The sequence below is a fragment of the Pleuronectes platessa genome, chromosome 1, assembly GCF_947347685.1.
Source record: "Pleuronectes platessa chromosome 1, fPlePla1.1, whole genome shotgun sequence".
In the NCBI taxonomy this organism is placed as follows: domain Eukaryota; kingdom Metazoa; phylum Chordata; class Actinopteri; order Pleuronectiformes; family Pleuronectidae; genus Pleuronectes; species Pleuronectes platessa.
The window spans coordinates 32328064-32346371 of NC_070626.1; the positions used below are offsets into that span (position 1 = coordinate 32328064).

The 18308-nt window shown below is 40.5% G+C and overlaps 1 protein-coding gene, 1 long non-coding RNA gene and 1 pseudogene across 3 annotated transcripts in view; 2 read left to right on the plus strand and 1 right to left on the minus strand.

Moving 5' to 3' along the window:
* Positions 1 to 18308, minus strand: part of LOC128445627 (uncharacterized) — an 85395-nt gene that overhangs the window by 42578 nt on the left and 24509 nt on the right. The gene's annotated exons all lie outside the window — the stretch shown is intronic.
* LOC128445028 (up-regulator of cell proliferation-like) overlaps positions 1 to 18308 on the plus strand; it is a 173432-nt gene that overhangs the window by 25315 nt on the left and 129809 nt on the right. The window contains exons 1-2 of one of the 2 annotated variants that reach the window (XM_053427784.1): positions 1759 to 1771; positions 2468 to 2542. In XM_053427784.1, the coding sequence (XP_053283759.1) occupies positions 2506 to 2542 (37 nt within the window). In that variant the 5' untranslated portion in view covers positions 1759 to 1771; positions 2468 to 2505. Of the gene's footprint in view, positions 1 to 1758; positions 1772 to 2467; positions 2543 to 18308 lie in introns of those variants that run through there. The other variant, XM_053427775.1, reaches the window with a different exon arrangement.
* LOC128445470 (interferon-induced very large GTPase 1-like) lies at positions 15681 to 16975 on the plus strand (annotated as a pseudogene).

Below are 18308 nucleotides of genomic sequence, written 5' to 3' on the forward strand. Positions count from 1 at the left end.
GTTCAGTAATGATCTCCAACAAACTCTGAGTCCGTCACAGAACAGGTGTATTTATATTGAGATTAAATTGCAGACAGGTGGACCCTATTTACTAATTATGTGACTTGCAAATGTGACTTGTGAATGCAATTGGTCGCACCAGATCTTTGTTAGGGCTTTCACAGTAAAGGGGGTGAATACATATGCACTCAACACTTTTCAGATTTTTATTTGTAAATAATTGTGAAATCCATGTAATATTTCCCCCCACTTCCACATGATGCACTATTTTGTGTTGGTCCATTACATAAACTCACGATGAAATACATTTTAATCTGTGGTTATACCATGACAAAATGTAGAAAAGTCCAAAGGGGGTGAATACTTATGCAAGGCACTGTATATAAACTCAGGTCATGGGAAGAATATATATAAAAAAATGAATCCTTAGAGTGAACATAGATTCAATGTTTTTTATAGCTTTAAGTATTATGTAGGAATATTTCATCATTATAGCAAGGTCAACTGTACACTGTGTCACACTAATGAGACAGAAACCTCATGCTAGATGATTACGGGAATCAGAAGGGGATCCTCATCAGAACACCAATGAACTCAATTCACCTCTTGTCATGAGAGCACTCGCCTGGTTTGAGGCATGTGACAAAACCAGTTATTCTACAAGATAGAAAACAATTCCCGTAAGCTTAAGGAAGTGATGAATAATTATGTCAACAATGAAAAGCAGACTGTTTACGAGAAGAGGTTGGGAGTGATCCTTGTTTACACCGGCTGGACGACATTCTTTTATATTTTACTTTTGCAGACAAGCATTTATTGTTTTATAATAACCTGTGTTGGGACATGGTATTAGGGAACTGTTAGTTGAGTGAGAGAACTGCACTGTCGCTTTAGACAAACACAAACGTAAGCATAAGGAACTCAATCAAACACGAAAGACAGAGGAACTTTAAAAAGTTGTCAAAAACTAGATTGGGGTTGTCAGTATCCTGCACTCAGCGATCTATGCTAAACTTGATGTGATGATCAAAAACTAAATGCTCAAAGGAAGAAAGAGGGAAGAGTAGTAAAGGTAGTGCAGCTCCACCTAGAGGGATTTGTAGTTAATGCTCAGACAGTAAAATAATCACATTCCAATCAACCAATAACAAGCGAAGGCTCTGCCTCTGTAACCAGACTCAGACTCAGACTCCTGGTAGGGGCTTGAAGCTGCCGCTTTATACATTGAGCCCCTCCCACTGGGCTTAGATATCAAATTGAACAATATGATGGGCAAAACCAGTGCATGGAAACAAATTAACTGGTAAAACCGCTGAATAGTGTGTGTGTGTGTGTGTGTGTGTGTGTGTGTGTGTGTGTGTGTGTGTGTGTGTGTGTGTGTGTGTGTGTGTATGTATGTGTGCTCCTGTACAGAAATATCTTTGTGAGGCCCAGTTGGTGACATTTTTCCCCTCAATTAAGACAAAGTGAAATATTTTCCAGATGAGAGAGAACAAGACAGAACCTGTTGTTCCAGTGCATCAAATGGTTTCGGTTCTGATTGTCTAGTATAAAAAGCAGAGCTGACACGAGCAGCTACACACTCTCCTAACACCATGTCAGGTACGTTTTCGTTTACATGCTGGAAACTTAGTTCAATGATTTAATTGATCTGATTTGAATCTCTGATAATAACACTCTTCCAGGTCTTGAGGAACAGGGGATTCAAGGAAGACAAGGAGAAGTCAGACCACCATGTCTGCAATGAACACAAAAGAAGGAGCGCTTACAGGTACATTCCTGTGAATACTTTGAAAGATCTGGACCTTAAGATCAAATGGAGCTCAATAAATAATTAAATACATTTCTAAGCAGAGGAAAAGGATAAAGACTAAATTCCCTCATCGCGGTAGTGATCAGGAGTTAAACTCCATAGCTCACTGTTCATTCCAACGTCTGCAAAACAGGAACGGCAACTTACTGTTGGAGAAACGTACAGAGCTTCAATCAATTATATCACACCCAAGATATTTTGGCCACGGTTTTTCCCAAGGGGAGGAAGTAGAGACATGTTGTTTATCTTTTCATAAAGTCCACTGTCACCACAAAAACTCTTTTCAGTACAGGTCACAGATTCAGGCAGTTCTCTGTGGGCAGTGCAGGTTGGCTTTCATAACAGGCTCAGTGGGTGCAGGTCATACAGAATCTTGTCCATTCATACAATAGAAGACTTCCTTAAGAAAATGACACAATTCACAATATGATATATAGTTCAATAAGAACATTTTTTGTAGTTATGTAATGAACTTAATTTGACGGTTAAGACTAGCAACAGGTTCAAATAAACACAATCTGAACATCTTGGCCACAAACTAATCCGAAAATCTCCTATGTTGTATGAGTATGTAGAATAACTATATTTGGCTTTGTGGAAATACATGAACAATTTATGTCTGAAACTTACAAGTTAATATATATTTTTCTCCAGATTTTGACGCACAGAGGAATAAAGGGAAGGCTTTGACCATGTCTACAAGAGACCCAGAAAGTGAAGAGCTTTCAGGTAACTCATTCAACTTTTATATGTGTATGGACACAAAGAGCTTACAAAGGAATATGTTGAGATCTGTATGCTTGTTGCGTGAATGGGCAAAAAGCTGTAGCTACCAAATTTATACTGAATTCTGTCCTCCAGGTGAGGACGTTAAAATCTTGTGTTAATCCTACAAAGTAGACGACGTGCAGGGTGTTGGACCAGTGTATAAGGACAGGTCTTACAGTGCTAGTCACAATATGTGATTGGACTATAAGCCGCTGGCCCACGTCCACCAACATCTTCAACCCTCGGTCCCTGTTCCCCCTCACAGACAAAGGTTTTCCTTTGAACTCGATTTGATGTTTGTGATGTCACGGCATTGGTAGCAGTTCTCTTTGTGTCTATGGTTGTTGCAAGGCATGTGAGTACCTGGTTGTGTCTCCACGTATACCTTATTTTACAACCAGTGTGGATGAGGGTGGCACAGTGGGCCGGATGGATTTTTGTTCAGCCACTGCTGTAGGTTTTTTGGTGAGGGAAGGACGTTATAGGTTGCTCTAAGCAGGAGGCTGATCCTGCTAGCTTCCATTCCAGACAGGTCCTGCCAGCTGATCTGTCTTTCCTATATGATTTCCCATTTCCTCCACTGCCCCTGTCTTGCTTGAAGGACAGCCTTCACAGATATTGCTTCCACTTCCTGATGCCAGGTTTCCAGGACTACCAATTGTCACCGCTCTGAAGGAGTTGCCTGTTTCCACAGGGGACTACTCTGACCAAGGCCCAAACCTCCTCTTCCCTGTTTAACATGACCCACAGTGTCAGTGTGCTAGAGTGCTGTTTTTACCGGTCAGGTGCTTCTTTTGGTTTCCATTTCCGTCCTGTTGTCAATGATGGTCCAACAGCCTGTATATATTTGTCTCTGGACTCTGAGAGAGTCTCCAGCCTTGTTTTGGTGAATTTAAACTCCTCTACAAGACCTGAGAGAGGCAGCTCGAGGAGGACATGTCCCTTCAGGCTGACGTTGCTCAGACATCTTAGGATTCCTAAATGTAACAATGAATAGTTTTGGTTTACTGTAAATGAAGTCTTTGCTCCCAAATGTTATTCACAACAAAGATTTACAGTATGTAACACTGCAAGATCACACATACCCAAACAACCAAACATACACATTCAACCCAATAGCTGGTGCCAGTCGTTGATTTCTTAAATGTATGTTCTTTCTCTTTGACAGCCTTGTTGAACTTGCTCGTCAAACTTGGACTAAAGGACCTTTATCCCAACAAGCTCAATCAACAGTCTCTCTTTGAAATCAACAAAAACAGTATTCAGGAAAAAGCAGTTTTATCGCTGGAGGAAATACCATGGTGTTTCCTCAGAAGACTGTTCAAAATAAACGCAGAATGCAGGAGCTCAATACAATCATCAATCAGGCCAGAGGAAAACATTGAGGAAGACAATGATCTCTTTGATGAAGACCTTGACACCGCTGATTACTCTAGAGATGATAAGGTTAACCCCCTCGACCTCATAGTCGCTCTCTTCCATTGCGCTGACAGCATCCTGCAGCAGGAAATGGCCCTCAAGATGTCAATGTGCCAGTTTTCTCTTCCACTGCTGTTGCCCCACGGCTACAAGAGTCAGTGTACCCTGATGCTGTGGGCTCTGAGAGACATCGTCAAAGAGTGGCGTCCACATGATATGTCTGAATCAAGAGGGTTTATTGAAGACAACATTGTCCAAGCAAATATACCATTCTTCTCCTTTGTGAGGCTGAAGAACAGCAGTTTATCCAAGTCCCAGTTTTTGAATCATGTCCTCAGCAGTGGGCAACAGAACTGCAACATCTTCATACACAGAGATGTGGAGGGGGGGGCAGTCCAAAGAGAAATTGCAAATGGGCTTGTTGAGGTTTGCTGGTACCTTCCCTCTGGCGGCAAAAAACTTGACATTTTTCCTGAGCCTACTGCCACTGCAAATTTACGAGGGGACATTAGTGAATCACTCACACAATTCAACTTTCTCTTTCAAGTATCAACAGCTACCTTTGTGTTCCTGGACAGCGTTGAAGAAAGTGAGCACAAGATTCTATCTTCTCTTCAGGATGTGAAATCCAAACTCTATTTAGTCATCAATCGAAAAGGAGGGAATGCCAGTGAGGAGATGAGGTCTGTGAAGAGATTGGTGGATGAATTAGGTTTACCAAAGAACAGAGTGAAGGTCAAAGACCAGAGGCTAAATGTGGCAGACTTCTCAAAGAAACTTTGTGAGGTCATCAAGGCATCTCTGTTAGATGTGAAAGACACCATGAGCATTGTAGATATGGTTGGAAAAGCTGGTGAACTTGGTCTGTCGGTGGACGAAAGCAAAACTGATGCACAGAGAAAAGCAGCTGAGGAGATCATGGGCGACATTGGAGAGCAAAGTATACCAGACTATAAAAAACTAAATCTGAGTTTGCAAGGAGCGAACTGGAAGAGGTTGTCAAAGTTAGAAAAGGAAGAGTGTAGACTGAAGAAATCTGGTGATTCTGGCCCTGAAGAATATAAATGTCAACTACAGGAAGAAAAAATACAAATCAGAAAGAAGCAACAAAATTCTGATGTCTCCAAAGGAATGAAGAGTTTCATCAAGTGCTTATCTACAAGTGACAGAGAAAAAAGAGATGTTTTCCTGAAGTGGATGAAACTGAAGTTTAATACACGTTCACGAGTCGAACTCTCTGAGTTACGTCACAAATTCAAAGAGCAATGCAAGAAGAAAGATGTCAAACTCATAGCAGAGTTAGACCAAGCTTTATTGGACAGTTCTTTAGGAACAGAGCATTACATGAGAGAGATGGGACTGATCTATGAGTTCTCAACCAGCAGCTCAACAACAGCTGATGAAATATCCCAGCTCCCTGGTTTGGCAGCTGAAATGCTGTTGGATGGATATCCTTTAGAGCTTTTGGACGGAGATGCCTCCAACGTCCCAGAGAGATGGGTGACAGACGTTCTGATGGAGCTTCACAAGAAGGTTGGACAGAGCAGACTGTTGGTACTGACTGTGTTGGGTGTTCAGAGCACCGGTAAGTCAACACTCCTCAACACCATGTTTGGTGTGCAGTTTCCTGTCAGCAGCGGCAGATGCACAAGAGGAGCTTTCATGCTCTTCCTCAAAGTTGGAGAGGATTTGAAAAGCGAGTTAAACTGTGATTTTATTGTCCTCATTGACACAGAGGGTCTTAAGGCTCCTGATCTGGAACAACTAGAGGACAGTTACGAGCACGACAACCAGCTAGCAACCTTTGTCATTGGCTTGAGTGATGCCACCATCATCAACATCGCAATGGAAAACTCAACAGAAATGAAAGATGTCCTACAAATTGCAGTGCACGCATTCTTGAGGATGAAAGAAATTGGAAAAAAGCCAGTTTGTCACTTTGTTCACCAGAATGTTTCATCAGTTTCAGCTCATGACAAGAACAGGACAGACAGAAAACATCTCCTGGACCAACTCAATGAAATGACTCAAATCGCAGCTGAAATGGAAAAGAAACCTTCTATCGAAGAGTTCACGGATGTGCTGGACTATGACATGGACAAGAACAACTGGAACATCGCAGGACTCTGGCATGGAACTCCACCAATGGCTCCAGTGAACACAGGTTACAGTGAAGCTGTCGCACATTTCAAGAAAAACCTTTTGCAAACAGTGAAGAAGGACCCGGGCAATGAAGTGTGGCAGATCCCAGAGTTTCTGGAATGGATGAAGAGTCTCTGGCAGGCAGTGAAATATGAGAACTTCATCTTTAGTTTCAGAAACACTCTTGTGGCTCATACCTATGACAACTTGTGCAAAGAGTTCAATCAGTGGGAATGGGAGTTCAGAAAAGAGATTCTGACCTGGCAAACACAAGCAGAGGTAGACATCTTGAATGCTGAAAATGACTCTGAGGTAGAAACTTGGAACAGATTAATCAGAGGAAAAAAATCTGAGGTGTCAGACAAAATAACAGATCAACAAACAACAATGAAGAAACAAATCTACGACTACTACAAGATGAAAGACAAACGAGTCAATCTAATAGAGAAATACAAAGAGGACTTTTTAAACAGTGTCAGAGGCCTTGGAGATGAAATCAAACGTTCTGTGTGGGTAAAACTAGATTGCATCCTTGAACTAAAACTGAGTTCAAAAAAGGTTCAGGACATTCAGAGAGAATACAGAGGTGTGATTGAACAGAATGTCATGAAGCTTCTGGGTGACTGCAAGGCGTCAAGTCTTACTGAGGAAGAACTGACACAAGAGTTTGAAAAGATGTGGGCTGAAGCCACTGTCAACGTGTCCGGCCTGAGAGAGCGAGACATTGCAGCATGCGTCCTGAAGCAGCTGAGAAAAAACTTTTGTAATCGAAATGTCAATGAGGCTTTGCAGAAAGTAACAGACCTAAAGGAAATGGGGACAGGTCCATTTAAAACTAGACCTGATCACGTAGACACTCTTATGCAGATGCTCCAACATCTGGGGAAAGGAGATTTGCAGAGCGTCGCGGACATTATCATAGAATCTTCTACAAGGTTTGCACTTGATAAAGTAAAGACCGATGGAGATTACCAGGACTCATTCACAAAGGATCTTCTAGAACAAATTGATGAATCCCTTAAAAAATTTTACAACCATCACAAAACAAACATAAAGTTTGAGATTGACCTGAAACTTCACATTTGTGGCGTTGCTTCAAGGGAATTTGTCAAAATGCACAAAAGATTCTTGTCGGATAATAATCCTCACACTCAGCTGGAAAAGTACAAGACTCAGTACCTGTTAGATTTTCTTGATTTATACAAAAAGGAAGATCACTGCCAACGCAAAGCCAAAGATTTTGTCCAGTCTTGTATCAAACCTGCTGTGGATCAGTTCATCAGTGGATCTCTGGGAGTAAACATTGTGGATGACATTCTGAGAAGTTCCCATTCAGCAGAGTATAGTTCTCGCACATTTTTCCAGTTCAACATTCAGAAAGAGTTACTGCTACAGGAAGACTTCAAAAGTTTTGTCAGTTACATTGATAACTATGAAATATATGTTAAGGATTGGATATTTCAGCAAATCCTGACAAAGATGTCAGAGGACAAGACTTTGTGCAAACTGAAGAACAACAATCTACAAGTCATCTACAAAAAAATATCAGAAGCGATAGATCAGGCAGCAATAGGAGAGGATGGTGCTCCGCTGCCAGATAACAAGGAAAGCATCACAAAGCTAATCAGCAACATGCACAAACATTTGATCAAAGACATCTCACTTTCAGTGGAGGCTGAAAAAACCACCTTGTTTCTGATCCAAAGCTCATGTCATTCATTCATCAAGTGTCTCAAGATCTCAATGAAGGAGTTGAAGGACCAACTGGAAGAGGAGTTCTCAAACTCTGATGACATCACTGAGACTCTGAACAAGCTTCCAATCAAACCACAGGATGAGCTTTTCAAGAGAGTGTTTGGTTGTGGACGACAGTGTCCATTTTGTTCTGCTCCCTGTGAGGCCGGTGGCAAAGAACACAAGATGCATCATGCAGCCATTCATCGGCCACAAGGTCTTGGCAGAGTCATGTGGGAGTCAAGTGAGAAGCTGCTTAATTCACTGTGTACAACTGAAGTTCACAGTGATGCTGTATTCAAAAGCCCAGCCACCAATGGGGAGTTGTGTCCTTACAAGGACTACAAGGAGTTCTATCCAGACTGGATCATTCCTCCAGACTCCACCATAGAGGCATCTGACTACTGGAAGTACGTCCTGGTGCAGTACAATGACAGATTTGCTGAAGAATATGAAGCCAAACCAGCTGATGTCCCAGAGGCCTGGAGGAGACTCACAAAGGAACAAGCTCTGAAGGGTTTGAGAGACGCCTTCAACATGAAGTAAACAAAGTACAACTGAACACATCAGGTAATTCAGTCCAATTTAATATGCAGCAATAGATTCACTTTCACTTGGATGAAATATTATCTTTACTCAACTATTTTTTGACATAGACTCTTGAAAATGTCCAGACTTTGTTTGTAGGTATTTGTTTTCTTCCAGTTTCACATCTTACATTAGAAACGTCATCAACACGCCCACTCACTCTCTGTGAATGTTCTGGACATGTTCCTGCTGTGTTCTCACATTCTCTACGTTCTCACTTACAGCCTCTCCAGAAAGTCTCAGGAACATGTCTGGACCTCCGAGCAGGTCTGAAAGCAAATACAGAGAACTACAAGTCTCCAGTCTCATTCAGCTTCAGGAAAAATTACTATTTTGGATGGAATCTGTGCAAGAGATTATTGTTTTGTTTGTTTTTGTTTGTTTCACTCTTGTTTATCTTTTTGGTTAATGTGACTAAACAACCAGTTTGTTTCAGTGAAAATGAAGAAAGAACAACAGAGTTAGATTGGACCTCTGTGCATTTTTTTTCTTTACAACTCTCCGATGATTTATTTTTTGGTCGTTTTTTTTTTACGGTGTCAATAGTCACTCGCCCTCGAGCAATACAATAAATTTACGATTTTGTTTCCGTATGTTTTTGTATATGATGAATTATCTTTTATATTACTTCACGTAGTTCAGGGCAGAGAAACAGTGTGGTGATGTGGATGATGAGGTTATGAATGTATTATCTCTATGTATGTAATATCTATAATGAAATCAATGGTGATGTACAATAGACTAAGACCATGTGATGAAATATTCAGTAAGTCTGCTCAAGCAAATATTGTTATTCACATATTGTTAAGGATTAACTTTTGATTCATATTCTTCTGATTAAAATGTATTGTTCCATTATTTACATGCTCTGTTCTAAATGACAAGTACAGTACTAAACACAATGAGAAACACAACGATGACGATGATGATGATGATGATGATGATGATGATGATGATGATGATGATGATGATGATGATGATGAAGATGATGAAGCACAAATTGTCTTTGTACGTTTTCTTTTTTGCTCATGTTTAGATTTCGACTAAATAAGAGAATGACATTTGATTATGTGATGAATTTACAAGCTTCAATAAATGATGAGTCAGTTGATCTCAGTTTGTGACTTTTCCTGATCATAAATGTTTTTTTGCTGATAGTTGCATAATGAGTCGAGATATTATGTAAAAAGACCATATGAAATAAAATATAACATAATAAACAATGTTTTTAAATAAAGAAAATAGCTTTAAACAATATTTGAATCATAAATTATCAAATGATACCATGAGAACCATTCTGGTTAGCTTTCTGCATTCAGTCCTTATCCGGTGTTGATGGAACATGGAGGGACACACAGGAAACTCTGCAGCAACACATCACTCACCTGCTACTTGGGGTAAAACAGCCACAAGGGGGCACCCAAAGCATATCTCCAATTTCTCCAATCAGCACAGGCCAAAGGGAAACAAGATGAACACAAACACACACACACACACACACAAACACAACTTGCATGGAGTGTGACAATGTGTGTTCTTAATTCTGTATTGTACGTGTGATCTCCTTTAGTTTCTTTATCTTATCGAGGGATCCCAGGGAAACATCATTTCATTCTGCCTGCACTGCAGTTGTATGTCTGGCAAAATGACAATAAAGTCTGATTTGATTGGGTTTGATTTGATGGGAGGAGCCTGGTTTCAGTTCAGAGTCAAATCCCAGTTCAGAGAAATGGAGGCTGGAAGTAGTGTTGCTCAGGTTGCTGTGGTAACCCTGGTAAAGGTGTGTTACTGCACTCAGCTCCACTTTACTGTAACTGGCTGGTTCCAACCATTTCTGACTCTGTCGTGTTAATGATGAAGAGCAGGAGGCTTGTTCCTCAGTTTATTATCTGATGGGAGCAGAATATGTACTGTATATATGTACTGTGTATACAGTACAAGGGAGGGCTCCTTTGAGCCAAGGATACACACAAGTCAAGTAGAATCCTAACAAAAGTTTCTACCTGGAGAGTGACTTGTTGTATTTATTATATTATATTATACTATACTATACTATATTATATTATATTATATTATATTATATTATTTAGTATTATATTATATTATATTTTATTTTGTTATATTATATTATATTTTACTTTATTGGTGTGTGTCTATAATGTTGCGTTCTCTTGTCCTGTGTTGATACTTCAGAATTATTCCTCGTCATTAGTGAGTCGTCCTCAAACTCTTATATTCTGTGACTTTTATAGTTTGTGTTCAGAGTGAAGATAGAAAACTTTGTGTTCATCCTACCTGGTTTATCTGCACTGAAGATTTTATACTCAATGTTTTTCCTAAAATTAAATAGTTTCTTCTTTATTACTGTTAACCTGAGTGTTTTAATGGACATCTAAGAGTGTGTGTAATGTGGTGCAGCTTCTCAGAGCTGTTGGACCGAGGTGAAACTTTGTATTTCCAATTTGGGGCGAATGTCATGAGGGGAAGTTAAAAACAAAGATGTAAGAAATGAAGGAAAGAAAAAGATGATTCCTGTGATTTGCTCTGAACTTACTTCACTGAAAGGTCAAATCTAAATGTGCAACGTAGATTCAGTAAGAAAGATAAAAGGAGATGAACAGTAACTTCCTCTCAGGATGATGACACAAAACTCAAAATCCTACTGAGATTAAATGCATTTAATTACCTCCCACAACTGAGCTGCATCACTTGTCAGGCGGTGCATCCAGAAGAGCTGCATTCCTCAGCTTCACTCCTCCCCCTGGCTGCAGTGTGTCGGTAGGAGGAGGGTTCGAGTCCCAGCCGCCCTCCACACTGAGCTCCCGACGCTGAGGAAGATCATCAATGAAACTGAGAGAAGCTTGAATCCACAGGTGAGTGTTCCATCTCCTCTTTAACTGCCCTGTCACACGTTTGGAAGGAACAGAGTTAAACTGATGGAAATGTTTTCACTGCTGATTTCTGTTTCTCAGATAAACAACAATTGATTTGTTTGTGCACATATTTCATTTGATGAATGAGGCCTGAGTCAGACCACATGTACAATGGACACAAGAGCAGAAGCCACAGGTACACCCCTGAGTTACTGTATATTTTGGTTTACTCATTATGAAACATACTAAACACTACATATCCATTATGATAACCATTATCAAACATGTCAAGTCTGGGGCTAATTGGATAATAATTATTTAAGTTACAACAACTTACCAGTTCCATGGCGAAGCGTCAAAGTTCACTGTGCCACCGCTGACATGCTGAAAAAGAGATAGAAATCTCAGACCCAATCTGAGATCTGATTATACTACACGAAGAACTTGTTCAAGTGCAACGTCTGATAAAAATAAACTTTATAAAAAATACCCAGCACCCAGAGATCCTGTAGGTTCAGGATATCACTTCAACAGTCTCTGTGCAGCAGCAGACACACAACAGAGCAGCAGAGTTGTATCAGTGTTAAGTAAACAACACAAAACTCTGACAAGTATTTCTCAACACATCATTGAGAGAAATATAAATGTTTCATTCAGAAATGTAAACCCTGCAGCAGCAGAGGGATGAATACTGATGAAAAGAATACTTTGTACACCAAGTGTTTAAAAATGAATATGATATCGATACCCATCAAAAAATTTCGCAGCTCCTTGATCAGAAGAGGAAATTCTCCTTGTTCCTGATGGTGACTCAGGATTGGACAGAGTGAGTAGACCACACAAGTCTCCTCACTGCTCAACTCTTTGTTGTCTGACATTTTAAAATAATAGTAAAAAATGTATGCTAGAGTAAATAAATCTGAATTACTTGTATGTTAATGAAAACTACTTTTATGTTTCATACATCCTTTCATATGTTGAAAAACCTTTTTTTAACAGTAGTGTTTAACAAGTAAAAGCTAGGAAAACTTGTGTCATCCCTGAATATTGTTTATTTTGTGAGTACTTCATGTTTCTACAAAAAACATTTGTTTTGTTACACAACTCTGTACATAAGCACTAAAGATAATGACACTGATGCTTTATAGACAAGAGACAAGAAGGTTTAAAAAAAAAAAAGGTTTAAAAATTGTTAATATTTTCTTTGTTTGATTATTGTGGGAAACAAAGTTAATATTCATCCATTGTTGGTAATTGCTTTTTTCGGCTCAAGTTATTATTTCATAGTAACTGGTGTGGGGGGGGGGGTTCAAGAATTAATAAAAGTCACAAAATGCACCCTGGACTCATGGATCCTTTTTTGAACACAGTAAGGAGCCTGCTTTGCTGCATCTTTTTCTTTTCATGGACAACAGTGCTACATTTATACCATAGTGTTTCCTCAGAAAACTGTTCAACAAGAATTCCGAATGCAGGAACTCAATACAATCATCAATTAGGCCAGAGGAAAACAATGATCTCTCTGATGAAGACCTCTACATGGCTGATGACTCTAGAGGTGATAAGATTAACCCCCTCGACCTCATAGTCGCTCTCTTCCATTGTGCTGACAGCATCCTGCAGCAGGAAATGGCCCTCAAGATGTCAATGTGCCCGTTTTCTCTTCCACTGCTGTTGCCCCGCGGCCACAAGAGTCAGTGTACCCTGATGCTGTGGGCTCTGAGAGACATCGTCAAAGAGTGGTGTCCACATGGTATGTCTGAATCAAGAGGGTTTGTTGAAGACAACATTGTCCAAGCAAATATACCATTCTTCTCCTTTGTGAGGCTGAAGAACAGCAGTTTATGCAACTCCCAGTTTTTGAATCATGTCCTCAGCAGTGGACAACAGAACTGCAACCTCTTCATACACAGAGATGTGAAAGGGGGGGCAGTCAAAAGAGAAATTGCAAATGGGCTTGTTGAGGTTTGCTGGTACCTTCCCTGCGGTAAGAAAAGTTTAGATGTTTTTCCAGGGCCAGTAGCCTTCGCAGATTTGCGAGGGGACATTAGTGAATCACTCACACAATTCAACTTTCTCTTTCAAGTATCAACAGCTACCTTTGTGTTTCTGGACAGCGTTGAAGAAAGTGAGCACAAGATTCTATCTTCTCTTCAAGATGTGAAATCCAAACTCTTTTTAGTTGTTAATCGAAAGGGAGGGAATGCCAGTGAGGAGATGAGGTCTGTGAAGAGATTGGTGGATGAATTAGGTTTACCAAAGAACAGAGTGAAGGTCAAAGACCAGAGGCTAAACGTGGCAGAGTTCTCAAGGACACTTTGTGAGGTCATCAAGGCATCCCTGTCAGATGTGAAAGACACCATGAGCATTGTAGATATGGTTGGAAAAGCTGTTGAACTTGGTCTGTCTGTGGACGAAAACAAAACTGATGCACAGAGCAGCTGAGGAGATAATGGGTGACATTGGAGTGCGAAGTATACTGCACTATAATATATATATGTATATATATAAATAGATTTTTTCCTCAAGTGGATGAAACTCAAGCTGAATGCCCATTCAAGAACAAAAATGGTTGAGCTGCGTCACAAATTCAAAGAGCAATGCAAGAAGAAAGATGCCAAACTCATAGCAGAGTTAGACCAAGCTTTATTGGACAGCTCTTTAGGAACAGAGCATTACATGAGAGAGATGGGACTGATCTACGAGTTCTCAACCAGCAGCTCAACAACAGCTGATGAAATATCCCAGCTCCCTGGTTTGGCAGCTGAAATGCTGTTGGATGGATATCCTTTAGAGCTTTTGGACGGAGATGCCTCCAACGTCCCAGAGAGATGGGTGACAGACGTCCTGATGGAGCTTCACAAGAAGGTTGGACAGAGGAGCAGACTGTTGGTACTGACTGTGTTGGGTGTTCAGAGCACCAGTAAGTCAACGCTCCTCAACACCATGTTTGGTGTTCAGTTTCCTGTCAGCAGCGGCAGATGCACAAGAGGAGCTTTCATGCTCTTCCTCAAAGTTGCAGAGGATTTGAAAAGCGAGTTAAACTGTGATTTTATTGTCCTCATTGACACAGAGGGTCTTAAGGCTCCTGATCTGGCACAACTAGAGGACAGTTACGAGCACGACAACCAGCTAGCAACCTTTGTCATTGGCTTGAGTGATGCCACCATAATCAACATCGCAATGGAAAACTCAGCAGAAATGAAAGATGTCCTGCAAATTGCTATCTACACCTTATTGAGGATGAAGATGAGCAGTAAAAAGCCAGTTTGTCATTTTCTTCACCAGAATGTTGCCGGAGCTTTAGCTCAAACAAAGACCATGACAGAAAGAAAACATCTCCTGGACCAACTCAATGAAATGACTCAAATCGCAGCTGAAATGGAAAAGAAACCTTCTTTCAAAGAGTTCACGGATGTGCTGGACTATGACATGGACAAGAACAACTGGAACATCCCAGGACTCTGGCATGGAACTCCACCAATGGCTCCAGTGAACACAGGTTACAGTGAAGCTGCAGCAGATTTCAAGAGAAACCTTTTGCAAACAGTGAAGAAGGACCCGGGCAATGAAGTGTCGCAGATCCCAGAGTTTCTGGAATGGATGAAGAGTCTCTGGAGGGCGGTAAAATGTGAAAACTTCATCTTTAGTTTCAGAAACACTCTTGTGTCTCATGCTTTCAACAACCTGTGCAAAGAGTTCAGTCAGTGGGACTGGGCTTTCAGAAAAGAGATTCTCTCCTGGCAAACACAAGCAGAGTCAGATATCCTGCATGAGCACAGTCAGTCCGACACAGAAGCTTGGAACAAACTGGTTTCAGCAAAAAGAGCAGAGGCTTCTGAACAAATCGAAACACAGGAGAGAAAAATAAAGGCCAAACTGAACAACTACTACAGAAAAAAAGAAAAACAAGTACATCTGCTCGAGGCCTTCATCATGGATGTTTTTGAAAGTATCAGCGATCTTGCAAACAAAATCATACTTTCTGTGAACAACAAGTTCGACTCCTGGCTTGAGTTTAGAAAACAATGTCAAAAAAATTAGAGTAAAAGGCAAATTGATGTTGAACACTGGGTGATGAGTCTATTGAAAGACCCTAAACACTGCACCCTGTCTGAAGAACAAATAACTAAGAACTTTGATGAGCTGTGGACTGGAGTTGACAAACAGGATGTGCAGGACATTGGAAGCCTACAACAAACTGGCAATGTTTCTTTTGTGGTCAAAGGAGACCATCAATTAGACGGAGGAACAGACAAAACCACAGAACTCCAGAACTTAACAGAAAGTATCATTGAGTCGTGTACACAGTGTGTACTTGTAAGAGAAACGTCATCCACAGAAGCTGATGATGGATTAACAACTGAACTCCTTGAAAAAGTGGGTAAATCCCTTCAAGAAAGCTGTAAGCATTGGACAAACAAGTTTGAGTTTGACCTGAAGCTTCACATTTGTGGCATTGCCTCAAGGGAATTCTTCAAAATGAAGGAAAACTTCCCATTAGCTAAGGATCCCAAACAACAGCTGGAGAAAAAGAAGACTGGGTATCTGTCAGGCTTTCTGGATCTATATCACAGCCTGCATGAAGCAACTAACTTTGTCCAGTTTTGTATCAAACCTGCTGTGAAACAGTTCATCTGTGGATCTCTAGGAGTAAACATCATGGATGACATTCTGACAAGTTCCCATTCAGCAGAGTATAGTTCTCGCACAATCTTCCAGTACAACATTTAGAAAGAGTTGTTGCTACAGGAAGACTTCAAGAGTTTTTTCAGTTACATTGATAACTATGAAATATATGTTAAGGATAGGATATTTGAGCAAATCCTGCAAAAGATGTCAGAGGACAAGACTTTGTGCAAATTGAAGAACAACAATCTACAAGTCATCTACAAAAAAATATCAGCAGCGATAGATCGGGCAGCAATAGGAGAGGATGGTGCTCCGCTGCCAGATAACAAGGAAAGCATCACAAAGCTAATCAGCAACATGCGCAAACATTTGATCAAAGACATCTCACTTTCAGTGGAGGCTGAAAAAACCACCTTGTTTCAAATCCAAAGCTCATGTCATTCATTCATCAAGTGTCTCAAGATCTCAATGAAGGAGTTGAAGGACCAACTGGAAGAGGAGGACTCTCAAGTCTGATGGCATCACTGAGACTCTGAACAAGCTTCCAATCAAACCACAGGATGAGCTTTTCAAGCGAGTGTTTGGTTGTGGACGACAGTGTCCATTTTGTGAGGCTCCCTGTGAGGCCGGTGGCAAAGAACACAAGCAGCATCATGCAGCCATTCATCGGCCACAAGGTCTTGGCAGGGTAAAGTGTATCTTTAGTAAGAAGCTGGTTGATTCACTGTGTACAACTGACATGCACAGGGGTTGTAAATTCAAACACACAGACGCCAAAGGGGAGTGGCATCCTTCCAAGGACTACAACAAGTACTATCCAGACTGGATCATTCCTCCAGACTCCACCATAGAGGCATCTGATTACTGGAAGTACGTCCTGGTGCAGTACAATGACAGATTTGCTGAAGAATACAAAGCCAAACCAGCTGATGTTCCAGAGGCCTGGAAGAGACTCACAAAGGAACAAGCTCTGAAGGGTTTGAAAGACGCCTTCAACATGAAGTGAAAAACACAAAACTCTGACGTATTTTTCAACAAATCATTTAGAGAAACATACATTTTTCATTCAGAAATGTAAACCCTGCAGGAGCAGAGGGATGAATTCTGAATAAAAGAAAGAAATATAAATATGATATCGATAACAATCAAATAATGTCACAGCTCATTGATCAAAAGAAGAAATATCATAGCACTCAATTCACCTCTTGTCATGAGTGCACTCACCTGGTTTTAGGCATGTGACAAATCAGGTTATTCTACAAGATAGCAAACAATTCCTGTAAGCTTAAGGAAGTGATGAATAAATATGTCAACGATGAAAAACAGACTGTTTACGAGAAATGAGGTTGGGAGTGATTCTTGTTTACACCAGCTGGACGACATTCTTTTTTTTGGTACTTTTACAGACACGTAAACTGTTGGTTGAGAGAGAGAATTGCACTGTCACTTCAGACAAACACAAATTTACTTAAAAAAGTTGTCAAAAACCAGGGGTCGGATTTATAACCGTTGCGTACGTACACAACAGGGCCTGAAACGTGAGTAAGCCACTTCTCACGCAAACGTAGGGATTTATAAAAACAAACTTGACAGGAGAATTTGCGTATTTCCCCGCAAACTCTGACCCATGCGTACGAACGTTTTGAAGACAGGAAAGTGGCCACGCAGACGTGAGGTGGTGAAGTGAGGCAGATTATTGATCCAATTCATCATTTACATTAAAACCAAAAGCTCAGTTTGGCTCGCGCAACATATCTGTTCCACACAAGCCTTTTTATTAAAAAATATATGCAACAACTGACACCAAATTACGTTCAGATTAGATTTAACCGCGGAGTTACGGAGCCGAGTCATTAACAGGTTTTAATAATATCTTCTAACACTGAGCGTGTCTCAATAATTCACTGCAGTGAACGTGACTGAGCCATCAGGCGCACAGATTTGGAGTTCAGGTTTGCGTGCGCACGGTTTTATAAATCGGAATTAGCTTTGGCGTACGCCATTTCCGGCCTTTCTGCGTACGCACACTTTTAGTAAGAATCCTACGCACTTTTATATAAATCCGACCCAAGATCAGTGTTTTCAGTATCTGCACCCCCTCTTCCTGATGATGACTCAGGATTGGACGGCATGAGACGACCACAAAAGTTTCCTCACTGCTCAACTCTTTTTTGTCTGACATTTTTTTAAATAAAAAGTAAAATATGTGTGATAGAGTAAATAAATCTGAATTACTTGAATGTGTCATACATCCTTTCATATGTCGACTAACCTTTATTAACAGTAGTGTTTAACAAGTAACAGCTAGAAACAATTTTTTTGTTTATTTTGTGAGTACT